General features: G+C 47.1%; 1 protein-coding gene across 1 annotated transcript in view; it reads right to left on the bottom strand.

The window, feature by feature from the left end:
* PPP1R8 (protein phosphatase 1 regulatory subunit 8) overlaps positions 1-11,242 on the bottom strand; it is a 132,160-nt gene extending 120,918 nt beyond the window's left edge. The window contains exon 1 of the mRNA XM_086957487.1: positions 11,114-11,242. Within this exon, the coding sequence (XP_086813613.1) occupies positions 11,114-11,163 (50 nt within the window). The 5' untranslated portion in view covers positions 11,164-11,242. The remainder of the gene's footprint in view (positions 1-11,113) is intronic.
* Positions 11,243-19,839: the final 8,597 nt, after the last annotated feature.

Below are 19,839 nucleotides of genomic sequence, written 5' to 3'. Positions count from 1 at the left end.
CCGACTAGATACCTGGGCATATGGCTGAGCAGGGATCCGGAGGAACTTTAGAAAGCAAATTATAGGCAGGTGGTGTACTGGTTCGAGGCACGCATTCCAGTGTGGAACAAACTACCACTATCCATCGTCGGACGTATCGCTATAGAAAAAATTATAATTTCACCGAAAATTTGTTGACCATCACTCTCGGTGGCCGCTTGGAGCGCGCTGCACTCATTACTATTGTTCTGTTGCTTGCTACGCGCTTTAGCGCTTTTTAAACTTGCCTATTTTCTATTTTATTTTACTTGTGTTGCCTGTTCCCCTGTTTTTAAACTCCTTGCCCACTTGCCTGCACATTAATAGTATAAGCACCGCGTTTTGCGGGCCCTTGTCCCGGTCACTCGTTTTTTGGCGGCCATCTTGGGTGAGTGGACGCCTGACGGCGCCATTCTGCGCGGCTGTCTAGACGTCATAAGGACGCTAGACCTCTACATAAGGAGGTCACGTGGACGCGCAGCGGATACGCGCAGCGGGAACGCCGGTTTCCCGCCGAAGTTACCCCAGAGTTCAGCCCGTCTGCGCCTGTCAGCGTCCCGGAGGCTACCGGTGCGACGGGCTGGAATGGTCTACGTGTGATATCTACTCCCATCATCATTATGCTCCGTTATACGTCGGTGGAGCTCCAGTCCCTGCAAAGGGCTGCGTGCTCCTGTCACAAAGTCTTCCCGGGTCGATATAGGGCTAAGAGGCGGTGTCCTGGCTGTGGGTGGTCGCCTGGCAATGCCCCGGCCACTATATCTGACAGGGAGGCTGACAGCGTGATGCATCTTTGCCTGCTCTTAAATACTAGATCACTGAGCAGACATGCTCTAGATATTTACGATCTCCTGGTCACGGAAAAGCCTCTGTGCTTGATGTTGACAGAGACGTGGTTAGGGGAGCTTTCTAATCCCGATATTGCCACGGCAATTCCCCCTGATTATAATATCTTCCGGCAAGATAGACTGAAAGGGAGGGGAGGTGGTGTGGCACTTGTGGTGAATAAACTCGCCACCTGTTCCACTATCCCTATGGATGTTATCACTGGATGTGAATCTCTTGCCTTCTCCATAGTATTATCGCCTCACCAATCCTTTAAAGGGCTTTTAGTCTACAGGCCCCCTGGATCGATAGGCTTTTTTGATGAGCTCCAGGCGGCAGCTTCTGCACTGGTTCTGAGGTCCTAACACTGCATACTGGCCGGAGATTTTAATTTCCATATGGATGATGGTTCCAACCCAGACACGATCAAGATGTTTGATGTGACTGCTCCTTTAGGCCTCTCCCCGTATCTTTCTGGACAGACGCATGAAAAAGGCCATACCCTGGATCAGGTCTTCTCCACTATCTCTACGGAGATGTTGACACCTCTTCCGGTGCTCTGGTCGGATCACAGGCTGGTCAAATGTTGTGTTGTGGCAAAAAACCCATCTAGTGCTGCTCTTCAGCAATTGTGCCAAGCACCTAGGGCGTTTCATCGGGTGACCCCAGAAATGCTGGCACAGGCATGTCTGGATCATCCCTGCCCTATGACAGGAGACCTGGATAGGGACTTAGAGTCGCTGCAAGCGTGGCTGAAGGACAGGCTGGACGATCTTGCCCCTGTGATGGCCCCCCGAAAAACAGCCAAACAGGTTTCTGCCCCTTGGTTTACTGAAGCGCTAGCGGCATCGCGACGGCAGTGCAAGGTGGCAGAGAGGGCTTGGCGCTCACAGTATGATTCCGCAGCCAGGCTTGCTTACAGGACATCTGTTAAAGCTTACCACCGCGACATCCTCCTCGAAAAAAAAGGTTACTTTGCAAAGAGGATTGAGACTGCCTCGAATTCCTGTAAAGAGATCTTCACTATTGTGAGGGAATTCACAGCCCCTCGCACTCTCTCGACCCAGGCAGCCCCTTCTGAGCCGTGGGTAAGTGCCCGTGCCAACTTTTTTACCACCAAGATACAATCGATCCAGGACTCTTTCCCCCTAAGGGTGGCTGTATCATTTCCCAGCATTGAGGGCGGGTCTGATTTAACAGCTTGTTCGGTTGCGGTTTTGGCAGACTTTCCGCCACTTTCAGTTCCCCCGTCCCTGGAACTTATGGCCAAACTTAAATCTGGATCGCCTCTTGACCCGTGCCCCGCCAAATTTTTGGCGAAAGTGGCGGAAGTCATCAATCCTATGGTGAATTCCATTCTGAACCTTTCCTTGAGTGGGGGGGTGGTCCCGCAGGCCTGGAAGCAGGCGATGATCATTCCTCTACTCAAGAAGCCTGGTCTGGATCCTGAGGTTTTGGCCAACTACAGGCCCATCTCTCTCCTGCCCGCGTTTGCTAAGATCTTGGAGAAGCATGCGCATATTGTGCTCTCCAATTTTTTAGAATCCCACAATCTGCTACATTCCACCCAATCCGTCTTCCGTACCAACTTAAGCACCGAAACGGCGCTCTTGGAAGTCTCGGAGGCAATCAAGGAGGTTCTGGATTCAGGAGGCAAAGCTATGCTTGACCTGTCGGCGGCGTTTGACACCGTCCCCCACCAGGGTCTCCTCGCCAGACTTCATGAGATCGGTCTGAGGGGGACGGTGCTCAGCTGGTTTAGATCTTTCTTGGCTGGCCGCCGGCAAACGGTCTGGGCCTCTCCTTGCTCTGCCGTGATGCCGCCATTGGGAGTCGGAGTCCCTCAGGGCTCAGTGTTGAGCCCGACTCTTTTTAACATCTTCATGACCCCTTTGGCGGCACTGGCTGAGTCATTTGGGGCCCAGATCGTATCCTATGCCGATGATACCCAGCTCCTCTTTACCTTTGGGAAAGGAGCAGATTTTGATGGAGCGAGTATCCGCAGCTGCCTTGGGGCTGTTTTTAACTGGGTCCAGCTTAACAGCCTCAAGTGCTACTCAGATAAATCGGAGGTACTCTTCTTCGGCTGCCGGTCAGACCCAGACTGGCAGGAATGGTGTCCTGTCAACATGTTCCCTCCAGCAGGCTCCTCCCAGCTAGCCAAGAATCTGGGGATTACGATCGATAATGGCCTGACGTTGAGCTCACAGATCCTGGGCCTCACGGATACTTGCTTTGGCCTCCTCAGGATGCTCCGCAAGTTTCTTCCTCTGCTCCCGGAAGAGCATAGGAAGACCACGATTCAGGCCTTAATTGGCTCGAGATTGGACTATTCTAATGTCCTTTATCTCGGCCTGCCGGAGTATCTCCTGCAACGGCTGCAGGTGGTCCAGAATTCGGCAGCACGGGCCATTTTTGGCCTCCGCGGGCGAGCAAGAACTTCTGGCCTCCTGCAGTCACTTCATTGGCTGCCTATCCGGAAGCGGATAGTTTTTAAGGCCTTGACTCTGGCCCATAAGGCTCTTCACGCCTCTGGAGCGAAATATCTCCAGAAGCGGCTAGCCTTCTATCGTCCTACCCGTTCCCTAAGATCCGAGTCTCTGTTCCTTGCCGTGGTCCCTCGAGTAAAAAGGGCACGCATTGGGGGCCGATCTTCCAGGTTGCTGGCGCCACAGCTCTGGAACACTTTGCCCGTGGCACTGCGCAGCACCTCCAATCTGTTGGCTTTTAGGAAGGCCCTTAAAACTTGGCTTTTTACTCTTTAGATATGCTCTCTTTCTTTGATTTCTGACCCTTTTTTCTGGTTATGTTTTCTGCTACAGGTCTACAATAAAGCGCCGGGACACTCCTCGGAGTAGCCGTGCGCCATAGAAGTCCAATATAACATAACATATACCTATTTGTCAATGTCCCACTTCCCACCACGGCCCAGTTTTTCAAAAGGCTGCGCTCCAACATGATCAGACTTGTGTGGGCATGCCGTCAGCCTAGAATATCATATGAAATTCTCACATTACCCCAGTCACGAGGCGGCTTGGGTGCGCTGGATCTTAAACTATACGCTTACTGCGCCCAGGCGAGCTTCAGACATTTTTGGTTGCACCCCACGTCGTTTCAACGGCATGTGGCAGTCGAGTACAATCGGGCAGCGTCAGGGGAGCTAAAAACTGCACTATTTCTGCCATACAAAACACCAAGAGCTGAAATTAACACATTGGAATGTGTGCGGTGGGCAAAGGACCGTATCCGTAGACACACAGGTATTGTCGTGCTCTATGCTCCTTCCGCCACAGTGGCGGATAATCCCGCCTTCCCCCCACTGCAGGACAAAGGGGCAGCGCGACGCGCAGGCACATTAGGCATCAGAAAGTTTGCGGACCTACACCCAGTTGACCAATTTCTCCCCCCTGCACCGTTGAACGACCAATCACACTGTGACACATTATTTTACTACCATACTAGGGCAACCTGCAAGGACAAGCACAGTACCTTCCCAGCTCCTCCACCAGTCAGCACTGCACTCGAATATGTACAAACACCCACATCACCACGTAAGCTAATCACTCTGCCTTTACTCCCTGGCGTAAAATGACTTCCCCGTTGGACAACACATGCATGCATAGGGCGTGGGAACTGGACTTACGCCTGGACATACCAGAGGAGCTAGGCGCTTGGTCTGGCAACAGCAATAAAGCCATATCTCCCAAGTACAGGTTATGCCTGATACACTTTTAATATCTGCTACCGCACACCGTCACAGGATCGGCCTGGCTGAGGATGCTGCGTGTGTGTTGCTCAGCGCGACCAGCCACTTTTGCGCACCTGGACGTGATCAAGGATAGCACACTACAGACAGAATGTGTGCACGATCATCACTGACAATACGGACGATCCCCTTTCACCAGACCTCAGAACGTGCCTACTAGGATATGTTAAAGAAACCTCAGATAAACGCAGAGTGGCGATACACTGGGGACGGCGCCCACAGTGCAGGCGTGGCTGAGCGATGCTGCGCACTGTCAAGCACAGCTCACTACCTACTGGGACCGTATGCCCCCAAGGTGCCGACCAACAGACATTTGGGACCCTCTCTTGTCATATCTGCGTCAGCATGGTACTCCCATAGCAACTCCCACCTGCTCCTGCAGATACCTAGACTGATTTACCATGTCATGTGCTGCCTGGTGTGGACACCTAGTATACGCCCTTGACAAGCACACCATGTCATAATTTGGCCCCCTGACCCCAAAAATGCTTTTGCCGCGTATGTCACTGTGATGGGGAGTTACATTATGTTGTCTACTTTACATGTGTTAGTTGGCTCAGGCTCTAAGTTAGGTCTGGTGAGAATATTCACAGTCAGGGAAGTAGCGATCCTGAAAGTCCCAAAAATTCACGACCTTTTGTGATTTGATAATCACGAACAAACCAGCAGTTAAATGATTTCTAGAGACTAAGCTTGATTAGCGATGAAACATCAGAACGGGATTCTGCCACTTGATAATGGCATGATTTAAGCACCCCCAGGAATGGGTAAACTGTGCGAGAGCAGTGTCCTTGAAGCTTCCGAAAAACTGACGTTTTTCAGAAGCTTCGAGGACACAGCTCTCGCACAGGTTACTTTCAGGATCGCTACTTCCCATTACTGACTGTGAATTTTCTCACCAGACCTAACTTAGAGCCTGGCCCAACTAACCCATGCTTGAACATCATTCGGGAAGCATTGCACTACTACAAGTTCAGACATTTTTCCTAGCCTTGAAAAAGTCGTCTCAAGACGAAACACATGTCGGCTGTGCATGTTTCTATGTCTACGGGTCAACATTGATGAAGACTTGAGAATAAAAGACTGACTGTGTATAACATTGGAGTTGTGCCATTAATGTTCATACAACTGTTTGACTTACTGAAGTCACTCATAACTTATTTTGGGTTGTGCTCTGTCAATCAAAAGCTTTTGGCATTGTTTGCATGTGGGGTTTCTTGCATACTTTGTAACACTGTGGATGACGCGGTGTCTGACATTGAGCACGCTGGAGAATATCCTTATTGTTTCCCAGAACTTTAAGACAAACATACACAGAGGTGCTGGCCGAAGTGTACCACTGCCATCTAGTGTTCATTGAGGAGTTGTCTACTTTAATGTCTGTGTAAATGTTGCGTACCTTCAAAATGCTGCCATTGCACTGGGTTGCCTCCTGTACAGTGCACTTTTTATATGCACCAATAAAAATGTAATAATTGTTTTTTAAACTACATGGCTTTGCAATAGAAAGAACATCGACTTCAACGCTCTCAACAACACTGCTAAGAAGGTACTAGCAGACATCAGCTCCAATTCGGACGTCAATTACTTGACTGCTCAATGTTTTACCAGTTTGTCTTGATAGACAAAATCTAAATTGGCATGTAAAAAAATGGAACGCAGATGGCGAACAGACTTCTGCCCTCTAAGTAAGTTAAAATACAAAGAGGTGCAGTAAAAATATCAAAACGATGGTACGTGGAGCAAAAGCCACCCATTATAAGACTCGCATTGGGGGAAGCAGAAAATTCATCGAAAGAACTTTTTAAAATTTTCAAGGAGATCTCGATGATACGTGCCCCTACCATACAGGACACTGACTCAAAAGCTGAATCTAACAAAATTGCCGAATATTTTGCAGGAAAGGTGAGTAAAATATATGCTACCTTTTCCAACAAACCTGTAGCCGGTACGAAATTTGTAGTAACTAGGACAGCAGAGAACACAGAAGGGGGACTGACATCCTTCTCAGTTCCTCCTCCAGAGATGCTCTGTAGCCTCTGTCAGGGAATCAAATCAGGTTCCCCTCGCGATCCGGCCCCTCCTAGTGTAATGAGAGAAAGCCTTACGACACTGTAGCCGTATATTAGGCACATACTCCAGGTCTCTTTTTCCACGGAACACCTCCCAGAAGTTTGGAAAAAAGCTATCGTGCTCCCCATAAAGAAAAAAACCAACATTACCCAAGATACACTGGAAAACTTGAGACCTATTTCTCTGCTCCCCTATCTAGCAAAAGTTGCGGAGAAAGTGGCAAATGGTCAACTAATGACTCATCTAGAAAAAACTAATTCCCTGCACCCCTCGCAATCTGGATTCCGGGCGGGCTTCTCCATGGAGACAGCTCTCCTGAGAGCAACTCAGTTCCTTAGACAGGGGGCGGATGCCGGCAACACCATGGCCTTGGTGATGCTTGACCTCAGTGCGGCATTCGACACTGTAGCCCATTCCATCTTACTACAGTGTCTCGTTAAAGCGGGTGTCATCAGCTCCGCACTGGGGTGGCTGAAATCCTTCCTCACAGGCAGAAGCTTTATGGTGCAACGAGGCTCTTGTAGATCAGCAGAGATGGCCTTGGAACAGAGGGTTCCTCAGGGCTCTGCCCGCAGTCCAACTCTTTTCAATCTTTATATGACCCCCTTGGCCGAAGTGGTGCAGGCGTACGGAGTAGAGTTGGTATCCTACGCTGACGACACCCAACTGCTGATCTCGCTGTCTCAAGCACCAGCAATGGCAGCATCTAATTTTAAGGCTTGCATGCAAGCACTAGCTGAATGGATGGACGCTCATTGCCTAAAACTAAATGGATCTAAAACAGAGGTAATGGTGGTGGGAGGAAACAACTTGAGTTGGTCTCCAGATTGGTGGCCGACGTGTCTGGGTCCCACACCTGTTCCCTGTAAAGAAGCCAAAAACCTGGGCATATGGATGGACCACACCCTATCCTACGAAGGCCACATCCGTCGCCTCGTCGGTAAATGTTTTGGAGTCCTGAAAACATTAAATCGCACCCTGGACTTACTCCCGCTGGAGGCCAGACGCACTATGACCCAGGCGCGGGTGACCTCCCGTATGGACTACGGGAATGTTTTATTCCTGGGTGCTACAGAACACAGTTTAAAGCGCCTACAGGTCCTCCAAAATACAGCAGCTCGTCTTGTATTACGACTCCCTAGAAGAGCAGCATCTAAACCAGCATTAGCGGCTCTACACTGGCTATCGATCAAGAAGAGAGTGATGTTTAAAGCCCTCTTAATGTGCCATAGGATACTCCAACGGAAAGCCCCTCCCTATTTGCTTGATCTAGTACTAAGGTATGAGCCAACCAGAGCCCTTCGATCAGAGAGGATGGGTTTGTTGACGATCCTCCGTGTAAAAAGAGCAAAACTAGGTGGTCGCACCTTTAGATATGCAGTAGCAAAAAACTGGAATGCTCTCCCCACATCCCTAAGACTGGAAGAATCTGAAACAAAATTTAGAACAATGCTAAAAACGCACTTATATAAATTATAAGCAGTAGGATAGGGGGTGGGTGTTTGGAAGTTCTGTATGTCTCTGAGAACGTGTTTTCTTCAGCGCGGGGACACGCCGGGATGGCGTCACCAGGCGCTTTATAAACTACCTTATTATTATTATTATAGACAATGTAGCTCCACTACAAAGCAAAAAGAAAAGGCCAACACTATCTGCCCCATGGCTTAATAAATCACTCTGATGAAAAGAAAAATCTAAGAATCATGGAGAAGAAATGGAGAAAGTCATCCTCCATCTATAATCTCTCATACCTCCAATATGCAAGATCGGCGTTATCAGAAACATATCATTAGTGAAAAATCAAATCACTTTAAAACCCTTCTCGACTCTGCCAAGAACAGGCCAAAGAAACTCTTTGACCTAACCAAAACAACCAGCAACCCCCCTCGTCTTCAAACACCAAATTGGACGACCCACCCAAGAATGCAGAAGAATGGGTAAAATTCTTCGATCCAAAAGTGAAATTGCTCCTTGATCACAACACACATCCAACCCCACATAAGGTATGGAAATCCAAAGGCTCCTGGCACAGTATTGCCGAGGATACCCTCCTCAAAAACATCTTTAAAATGAAACCTACGAACAATTCTGAGTCCGGACCCTGTCCCAAGCAACCTTGCAATATACCTTCACACTCTACTGGATAAATCACTTACCCTCATTTTTTAGCCAAGGATCCACTCCTGATGCCCTTGAAACTGGTCAGGGGACCCCACTACTAAATAAACCCTCCTCGACCGTGAACGGTCGTAACAACTTCCGCCCTATCGCCAAGCTCCCTTTCCTTGCCAAAATCAGTGAACGATGTGTAGCAGAGCAACTCATCCAACATATCAAGAATAACAACCTTTTAGATGAATTTCAATTCTAATTCAGTCAAAGCTGCAGCATCGAAACAGCACTTCTACAGGTTAATGATGATGCCCTTCGAGTCCTAGACTCAAGCAGATCCTGCCTCCTGATTCTTCTTGACCTTCCTGTAGCCTTTGATATTGTAAGCCATTGTACACTTAACACATTAAAACAAAGAATGGGAATTGAAGGCGTAGTACTTAAGTGGTTTGAATCTTACCTCACAGGTTGATGTTGGATGTTTAGAAATGAAAACTGTCAACTCCAAAGGTCAAATCAAGGTGTCCCTCAAAGTTCTATCCTTGCTTTGACCATATTTAATCTTAAAATTGAACCGCTAGGGGCCCTTTCAAAAACAGCCAGGAACCTTTATCACCTGTATGCTGACAACAACCAACTCTACCTCAAGGCATCCTCCACACACATCATCTCACTTCTCGCCACCATCCTCAACTCCATCCCAGAATGGATGATGTCTCACCAACTAAAACTGAATTCCTCCAAGACCAAATTCCTTCTCATCTCTATCTCAAACTCTACAATTCATGTTTAATAATTTATGGATAATCTGAGCATTTTTAACAGTAAATTCACCATCGTTGACAGTGCGATATCCCTAGGTGTCATACTGGACAAAAGATTCACCCTCCACTCCCAAATCGACACCATGGCCAAGAATGTAAGCTTCCAAAGGCGCCTTCTAAGGGGGATCCGACTTTACATTCCTAAACAAGACCTGAAAACTCTTGTCTAATCTATGGTACTCGCAAGACTGGACTGCTGTATTTCTCTCCCAGCAGGCCTCCTTAAGACCCATTTATCTCCTTTAAAATCGGTCCTCCACTTGGCAGCGCGTTTGGTCTACATGGCCAAAAGAAATGACCATATCACACCCATGTTGTCAACTCTTCGTTGGATTCCTATTGAAGCAAAACATATGCAAGACTGCTTGCATCACCCATAAAGCCACTCACACTTCATCGCCCTCTTTATCTAGCAAACAAACTAAAGATACCTGGTGGCTCTAGACCATCTCGAAATACTGAAAATCTGCTGCTCGAAACTTCAAACAAGAAAGGCTTATGGCACAATCTTTCTCAAGTACTGCGACTAGAATTTGGTAATCACTACCTCCAAACCTTTCACAACCACCTTTTCTCTGGATCGATCTTCAAAAAGGACCTTAAAACTCTCCTCTTCATAAGACATTTTTCTCAATAATCTCTCCTTGCCAAACTCCCCACCAGGCATATGCCCTCACATTTAATGGAATGAGCCAGATTAATACACGACACTCTCAAGTTATAACGACCTTTCTGCTTTAACTCTGTAAATATGATTTGTGTAACCTTAATCGCATTAAACTTTCTAAATATGCAATTTGTAATGAATAGATCATTTGTAAATACTTAACTCCCACCATGAGTAACCATAGTAGTTCTAGATACCGTCACCTACTACCCTATTATTCTCTATTTCCCTTGTAACGTTCTTGCCTCTTTTGTAAAGCGCTCTGACACCTCTAGGTAATATACGCGCTATATAAAAATGCATTACTAAATCTGGGGATGGTGCCGTGATTTTGATAAGACGAAGGCAACCTTCTCAGGGGCACAGGGCAACATTTTTTGCAGGATATAGCACTAGGTACGATGAGCTTATTTGGGGGTAGGCAACAAGCTGCACTAAAAAGCAGCATTTTTTGGGAGGGATGCAGGGAGTGGCACGAGGCGTTTGAATGGTGATGTACCGGGTAGGTTCGAGCTGGGGATGCACGGGGCGAATGGAGGTAAACCTTTGAGGCTACTGACCTGCACTGCACAGGCCTAGAACAGCAATTTAATGAGATGCACAGGCGAGAAGCAGGCTACTTATGGAGGCGATAATAAACAGCGCAGGCTGACTACATCCATGTACGGCAGCGATAGCGCTTATGTGCAGGGGATGCGCTTAGCCAAAGATGGGGACCTGGCAGCCCTGTCAAAGTCTGGCTTACAGTGCAAACTGAATACTATTGTAACAGGTTACGGGAAGCCTTGCAGTCTCTTAACGTGGTTCCCAGTGGGCGCCGTGACTCACCAGGTCGGGCAGTCGAAAAAGGGCTTGATCGGATTAGGGGCTCCAGCCATTTTGTGTACAAACCACTCGGCCAAAAACCGATGGCACGTCGGGAAAGGACGTTTCACCAATGGCAAAGACAGTGTGGCGCATGCGCACTCCCAACAGCCCACTGTAGCGAGTAAATTTCATAGAAGAACGAAAAAACAGACTAAAGCCAAACGTTGTGGAGAGAGAGGAAATACTACAAGACCGCGCGCAAATAGCCGAAGACGTTTAGGGATGGCTATGTTACAAAGGTGTCTAGTTTTGCGTTAATGTCCGGGGGCTGCCTTCCGTGGGCCAAAAATAAACGAAGGAAATATTATACCGAGGTGGTCAAAAGATATTTTAGGGAGCTAACGCTCGTAATTACAATAATGCATGACTGTATCGTTGATCGAGTGTACTGCATGTCGAGTAGATACATTGAGAGATTAGTAAATTTGTCGCCTTTTCCACAGAAAAATGCTGGCCATTTGTTCCCTTTTTACAGTTCTGTAAAGGCTCAGACATCCTATTTCAATATAATTTTAAATAATACACTCCAATCGACCCAATTCAGGCGGGAGTGCTCAGAATTTTGAATTGCCTCTGAAATTGCCCGAGCTTCAATACATACATGCCAATAGACCCGATTCCGGTGGGAGGCTACACATTTTTCAAGCCAAAAATGGCTTTCTTTCCGCTGACTCCCGCCTGAAATTGTATTTTCTACAATAGAGGTGTTAGGTTGATAGTCTTTCTTATCGCGCTTTGTCCCCTGCATGCCCCCGTCCCTGCTGCGCGACTTCCCGCATTTGCATGCGTTACGTCAGATGGCTTGGTCCTATGACAGTTGAGCCGAGTTGACAGTTATGAGGAGAGTGACAGCGATCCATGTTGTGAACTGGTGACTGGAGCGCTGCCTCGCTTACCGGTGTGTCGTTTATACAAGGAATAAAGAACGTTAAAATGCACTTGCCTTGATCTTTTCCTTACAAATTTGGCGACGAGGGACGGCACACCGGAGAACCCACAACAAGTGAAATTGATTAAAAGTGAAGCTGCAAGCAGCGTAAGGACATCGTGAAATAAGTATTGATATACATGAAGTATTATTGAGTTAAAAAAACAGCGCAGTCTTCGTGAATCTCGGCAAGTACAGGTTGAACTTTGGGTGATTTTGAGAAATAAAAGAAAATAAATGAGGACCTGAAGTTAACGATCTGTGACATCTGAGTGAAGTTGACATGGTGAGCCTTGGATGCTGAGTGGAAGGAGAGTGACCGGAGGAGTGAGCACAGTGAATTCTCTGATAACGTGCTGAGGAATCGTTTTGGAATCGACGCGGGAAAGCATGTGAGGCAAAATTCACCTCAGATCTCCAGCTAGCATCCAGGAGGCAACGTGATGATGTAACTGACGTCTGGGGGCCATATTGAATGAGGAAGTCACCGAGCCAGTTATGTGAATGAGGAAAATAATAGCGTGAGGTGAAACTAAAAAGAAGCATAAACCGCACCGCGCAGATCTTTATAATAAAAAAAAAAATAGACACGTGTGTGGGGAATAAAAAGAAAGAAATTAACCCAAAAGCACCAGTAAGTTCATCTTTAAGAAAAGAGATACATTATGAGGGACTAGTGTGTTGAAGGAACAAAGTGAATACATGAAAGAATACTGAGAAACAAGTAATTTATTGTGAAACCTCTTTGAAAAGGAAAAAAAAAGAACTGTAATAGGAAAAAAAATAAGATAAAAATAAGTAATTAAGAGGTCCATTAAAGGAAGATCCAGACTATATCAAAATGGCTACAGGTAACATATACAATCTACCACCCCCAGAATCATTCTTAAAAGGAAAAGGGGAACCGGAAATAAAATGGGAGTATTGGAGAGAATTCTTCAATAATTACATAACGACTTTTGACAAACCAGAAGAAGCTTTACCGGCTGAGGAAAAGAAAAAGATACTGCTACACTGTTTAGGGGCAGGTGGCCTGATGGTGTACAACAACATTACAAAAAAAACACGTGGTGAAAATGAAGGAGATGTGTTCAATAATGCCATGGAAGACTAGGACAATTATTACAAGCCAACTGTGTGTGTAGCAGTTAACAGATATAACTTTTATAGGCGTAAACAAGGGAGTGAAGAAAGTATAGAAGACTATGTCTCCGTTTTAAAAAACTTGGCACTTACATGCAAATTCGAAAACATGCATGATGACTTGATAAGAGACCAAATTGTAATGTGTGCGGTTAATCCCGACATACAGGACGCATTATGGGCTGAAGGAGAGAAACCACTCAAGGAAATAATTGAAATAGTAAAGAAAAAAGAATTAACGGGTTGTTGTGCAAAAGCAGTCATAAAAGAGGACGAGTATAAAAAGGAAGAAACAGGAATAGTAGCTAAAGTAAACGGAAGAAGGAAGAAGCACTTAATAAGGAAAAATGTAAAGGAGGTAGATAATGATACAAAAAGTGAAACTAGAAATACAAAGATCTAAAATGTTTCAGATGTGGGAGCAAAAAACACTTGGCAGGTAATTGGGAATGTCCCGCAAGGAACAGTAAATGTACCCAATGTGGACTGATAGGTCATTCTCAGAAAGTGTGCTACAGGAGAGTTAAGGGGAAAATGAGTTATGTTGAAGTTAGCGAGGAAGAAGAATCAGAATCATCGGACGAGTCGGAATACAACCTATGTGTGCTCATCATAACAGAGGGAGATACCAATGAGAAGGAAGAAGAGTATGTAAAATAACCTGAGTGCGTCATCACCATAGGTGTAAGAAATGGGGGGTTACCCAAATCTCGAAAGGGGTAGCATGGCATCAAGCGGGCAGGCCAAACTTCGAGGACATGTGAAGCATTCACGCAGTACCCACAGACGACACACCAATCACACCACAAAAGAGTCACGACACCACCTTTGGTTGGAAAAAAATTAAGTTTAGTGATGTCTCCAACCTGCAAGGTAAAAAGGAACAAAATAGTGGTAGTCACAACAAGGCGCCAACTGGCACCAGAGCCAAGTACTTCAGAGGGGGATTATTTACATGGGACAAGAAGGGTTGAGTCCAAAGTCCATGCTGAAAGGAAAAAGGGTGGTTAAATGAACATTAGACCTGGGGCCAATCTGGCGGGGCCAACTCAGGCTCTCATCCTCGGGGGTAGGCTGTAATTGCAAAATCCAACTTTATGCATAAACACACCTCCTGCGTTATAACGCCAAACCCCACCCCTGTAAGGGAAAAACAGAGCATCACAGCACATTTAATATTAGACAGGAGCACCTGCCATGAATCAACATGGCTGGCTCATTAACCAGGGGCATGAACAGGGGCCTGGAATAACTCGTCAGGCCAACAAGGGGGCTCACCATGCCCAAACCTGTAAGGGAACGCACCCTCACTTGCCCTATGGGCACCAAAGCATACAAACTCCCAGCATGTGTAAAACAACAGAATACCTGGACCTCAATAACTTTAGTGTAGGCATAACATCAGCATACTCACATTAGCAGGGTAATCAGCCTACAATACAAACTAGGCACAGAAGCGCACCTCACCCGTGCGGACATTAGGCAGTACCTAACAGTAGCATCAATCATGGGCAGGGCGCAGTAACCTAAGCACCCAGCATCGACATAAGGTGTGGCCGTGACTCAGGCGGCCTCGATGTTTCCTAGGGGGACCCTATGGGCTAGTTATTGGACCCCCTACAACTGGCACAGTCCACTGGGGCCACTGACTCCGCTGGGGCCCAACGTTGCAGGTGCCCACTGCCAGACGGGGCACCTGGGAAGTTAGTCTGGTTCTTGGGGCGGGCACCTACCATATGCCCCGGCACACCCCCAACCCACGATGTGGCTGAGTCCCCACTCACCGGTAGACCTGCGATGGGTGAAGGGGCTCCGGCTCCTCTGGGGTCTCCTTGGTGGTGGGGGCAGGCACCGGCAATGTGCCTCGAGGCCCCTGCCCCACAGAACTTGCGTCGTGGGACTCTCTCTCTCGGCTTCCCTGCGGGGCTTCGCCACACCACCCCCTGTCTCGTGCTCCTTTGGGGGGGCTCTTTACTTCAATGCCGGCCCCTCGTTTGAGAGGGGTCCGGTCAGGGAAGGCCTGCGCAGCTCTGGCGCTCTTCTCGGGGCCTCACTGCTGTTCACCCGGGCAAGCGCGGATCTCCACAGCGGAGGGGCCAGGCATCAACAGTGTGCCTTGCGGCCCCCTCCCTTCAGTCTCCTCAGACCGGCACAGCGCTAGGCTGTCTTCCGTGGAGGGGGGGGGGGGGGGGGGGGGGGGGGGGCAGGCACCGACAGTGTGCCTCGATGCCCCCTCCTCTCCCACGACAACCGGTGCTTCACCTGGGTTCCACCCTTTCCTCACGGGGACCCAGGGCTTCAGGACGCTCCTCTTCTCGGGCTGCCGGACGGTAACCAATCCCTGCGCGGCCTTCAAGGGACACGGCCGCGCAGGCCGATCCGCTCGCGGCGGTGGCGGGGGCGGGCCGATGACGCGGTCAGGCCCCCGTCACGTGATGCGGGAGACAGCGTCCTCAGGGCCTAGCGCGGCCCTCTTTCCACCTCGGCGGGCCCCTCCTGACACCGGGGGTCGCTGCAACGATGCGCCGCCCAGCAGGGGAAGGTCTCCTCACAGCGCCGGGTTGCGGCGGTGATTTCGGTGGCACAAGGGGTAGGCTCCCTTTTTAATTAATTATTTACTTCACGGGACAGCAATAAGGGGTAGGCTCCCTTCTGGTCAGTGTCTCCTCACGCAGAACACGCACCAAAAACGAGGGGTAAGCTCCCTCAGCGCTGTTCAGTCAAATACTTCCTCAGGCCACACAGCAGGCACAGCGCTATCACTGGCATAGGGCACTTTGCGATCTTCTAGCGCTCAGGGCTTCTCAACTTCCAGGGTCCTGAGACACAAAGGGCACAGTTCCTCCAGCAGGGCGCAATCCTCCCAGCCCACTGCCTCCAGAGGGGCCACAGCTTCCTGGGGGGCACCAACCTCCCCAGAATAGCGCCTGATAGGCAGTACCTCACAAGGGCAACAGTTCCTCCAAGCAGCCCAGGGGCACACTCCTCACCTCCTGGGGCTTCGGTTGCGCTGCGCTGGCGCAGTTCCAGGTCCAAACAGCGTCAGTGTCCTGGGTAGGGGCCCTTCCTTCCTCAGGGGCCAGGGGGACAGCAGAGGGAGGGGTTTCTAGGGGTGCAGGGCCCAGCTCACAGGCCCATGTGGCGGTAGCACCTCGCAGCAGGTCCCCTCTCTTCCTTGTCCCAGCGCTGACTGACTTTCTGGTTTCACTTCTCCCTACTTATACCCTCCTCCCTCACAGTGACCGGACCTTCCGGAATGTTGGCAAATCTGGCCTAAACTGGTTCTAGGGTAGGGGGTGAGCACCCTGGGTGCCAGGCTTTCCCTCCAAAAGCTAGGGGTAGCTGGGTAATATTATCTAGACCGCTGACCTATGGCAGTCCAGTGGCAAAACCCATGGCCATGGCATCCATTTTAAATACACTACATTTCAGTCAGGTGCAGTTTTAAAATGGGGGATTTTACAAGTGCTCACATTATTACATGTAATTACATTTTTCAACAAGGGGTCTCACACCACTCATGGCCCATACAGGTTTAATCCCATGGGGGAGACATCCTAGATAAGGGGGTCAAAAGCGAAAAATTTTGGGGGAAAAAGGCCAAGTCCAATAGAGTGGACATTGATATGGTCGCTGATTCTGGGTCAGATTGCACAATTGTCAACAAGAATGGGTGGAAAAGAAAATTGGCAGGAAAACTAGGAGAAGAGTTAATGGAAGCCAATTTAACCCTAAAAACATACACAGGTGAAAACATTGACCTGGTTGGATGCAGAGAGATGGAATTGTGTTTCAAAGAGAGAAGTACCAGGAGTAAGGTATACATTTCGGAAAAAGGCCTCTCAGTACTGGGATGGGAAAAGCAGAGTAAATTAGGAATAACTCTAAATCCCAACAATTCAGAACAAGTGAGTTGGTTGGCTCAAAACGAAAGTACTCAATATAACCATTCTGTGTTGCTGAGTGAGATGTCACCACAAGCAAAGGACAATGACGGAAGGAATAATACTGCAATAGAGCTGAAAGAACAAGTGAAGCAACAATGGAAAACAACAAAGTGGATTACTATGACTGGCTGTATTTGGAGGAGTCAGAGAATGAGAGTGAAGAGACACCAGAACACTTACAACATCTACACCCAAAGGTTGATTTAGGTATCTTTACAAACAGTGTGGTCCAAAGGAGGAGTGGGAGACAGCACATGATAGGGATGATATTTTAAAAAGTGTTGAAGAATTTTTTTTTAAATTGTTGGGTGAATTGTGTGAAGGCGGATCTGCTTCGGGAGATAAAGGCATACTGGGAGGTCAGATATGATTTGGGAGTACAAGAAATGTTTGTGGTGAGAGTTGATAAAGTGAACTGCCATGCAAAATGAGGAGTTCGATTATATCTCTCTTTGCCCTGAAGGGCATGCAGGAATAGCACGTACCAAGCAGAATGTCAAAGCATTGTATTGGTGGCCCAAATTAGACACTGAAATTGAAAGGTTTGTCAGATCATGCATGGAGTGTGTGTGTGTGTGTGAGCCGATAACTCCCAGAAAACTCTCAATCTTCCATTGAGTTCTCTAGGATGTCCTGATTTGCCGTGGGAAGATGTGGCATTGGACTTAATGGGACCCATTATGTGTAGTGACGGGGAACATAGGTATCTTAGTGATGATGGATTTGTTTTCAATGCGGCTTGAAGTAGAAGTGGTTGGAACATTGGACACTAAGACTGTTCTTAGGTTCTTAGATAACATATTTTTGAGAGGGTTTGACTAAATCCTTGCTCACAGATTATGGAGGTCAGTTCAAGTCTGAGGAGATGAAAAATGTCATTGAATGTGTGGGTATTACATATAAATTCTCAGCACTTTATCCTCCCTGGGGAAATGGCGTTGTGGAGATAGTGAATAAAGTTATAAAGGGTATGCAGCACCTAGCTAGTCAAGGAAAGAATAATTTGGAAATGGAATTGAGGAAGATGGTTTGCACATATAGAGTGACTTCCCATGATTCTGTAGGGGAAAGCCCATTTGGAATAATGAGGGGTCACTTTCCACATTCCAAAGCCAATCCCAGGTGTATGAAAAGGGAAATAAAGTACTGTGGGATGTAGAAAAAGTAAAAAAAATGCAATTTGGCATCCAGGAGAAGAATAACATTTATTTTGATTCCAAGCATGGAACATGTGATTTTAAATTGGTGGTAGGGCAATGGGTACAGGTAAAATCTGCTAGGAAAGTTGCTCGGGAAAACAAGCATTTGCAATGCAATAGATCTCGCATTAGGAAAGTTTGAGCTATTGGTATTGTAAATGGTACATTTTTTATTCATGTGTTGTTTTTGAAAATAGCGAAACTAATAGCTTTGTCATTTATAATGCCAATAGTTTTAACTTTCGCAAATGTGACACCTATAGCATTTGTAATGCAATATGTGTTGTATTTACGTGACTTAGATTTATTGATATTACAAATAACAATGGCTTTTATTTTTTAAAAATAATTAATACTTGAATAAAAGCTATTGTAAATTATAATGGCAATAGCTTAAACTTTTGTAAATAACTTTTGTGAAGAATATGTTCAGTGTATTTTATTGTGAAGAAAATACAAGAACAGAAGTGAAATAATAACATCTTTTTGTGACATTTGTAATAAAGTTCGAAACATTGAGAGAACATATTCGAACCAGTTGTTCTTGAATGGTTGCACAGATTTATGCAGTGGTGGCGCTGAGAGATGTGGTGGCGACGAGTGATGCTGTGGCATTCAGTGATGCTCTGGTAGCGCATAGTGATGTTGTGGTGCCCCTGAGTGATGCTGTGGTGGTGCTAAGTGATGCTGTGGTGATGAGATAGATAGATAGACTGAGTGCGATAGATACAGTGAGGGTGATAGATAGATAGATAGATAGATAGATAGATAGATAGGTAGATAGATAGATAGATAGATAGATAGATAGATAGATAGATAGATAGATAGATAGATAGATAGATAGATAGATAGATAGATAGATAGCGGGCAATAGATAGATAGAGTGGGGGCGATAGATAGATAGATAGATAGATAGATAGATAGATAGATAGATAGATAGATAGATAGATAGATAGATAGATAGATAGATAGATAGATAGATAGATAGATAGATAGATAGATAGATAGATAGAGTGAGGGCGATATATAGATAGATAGAGAGGGCGATCAATAGATAGAGTGATGGCGATAGAGTGAGTGCAATAGATAGACAGATAGAGTGAGGGCGATAGATAGAGTGAGGGCGATAGATTGAGTGAGGGCGATAGATAGATAGAGTGAGGGCAATAGATAGAGTGAGGGTGATAGAGTGAGGGTGATAGATAGAGTGAGGGCGACGGATAGAATGAGGGCGACAGATTGAGTGCAACAGATAGAGCGAGCGCGATAGATAGAGTGAGGGCGATAGGCAGAGTGAGGGCGATAGATAGACAGAGTGAGGGCGATAGATAGACAGAGTGAGGGCGATAGATAGACAGAGTGAGGGCGATAGATAGATAGAGTGAGGGCGATAAATAGATAGAGTGAGGGCGATAGAGTGAGGGTGATAGATAGAGTGAGGGCGATAGATACAGTGAGGAGATAGATAGA

The sequence above is a fragment of the Lissotriton vulgaris genome, chromosome 2_1 (genome assembly GCF_964263255.1).
Source record: "Lissotriton vulgaris chromosome 2_1, aLisVul1.2, whole genome shotgun sequence".
Classification (NCBI taxonomy): Eukaryota; Metazoa; Chordata; class Amphibia; order Caudata; family Salamandridae; genus Lissotriton; species Lissotriton vulgaris.
This window is presented reverse-complemented; position numbering and strand designations above follow the sequence as displayed.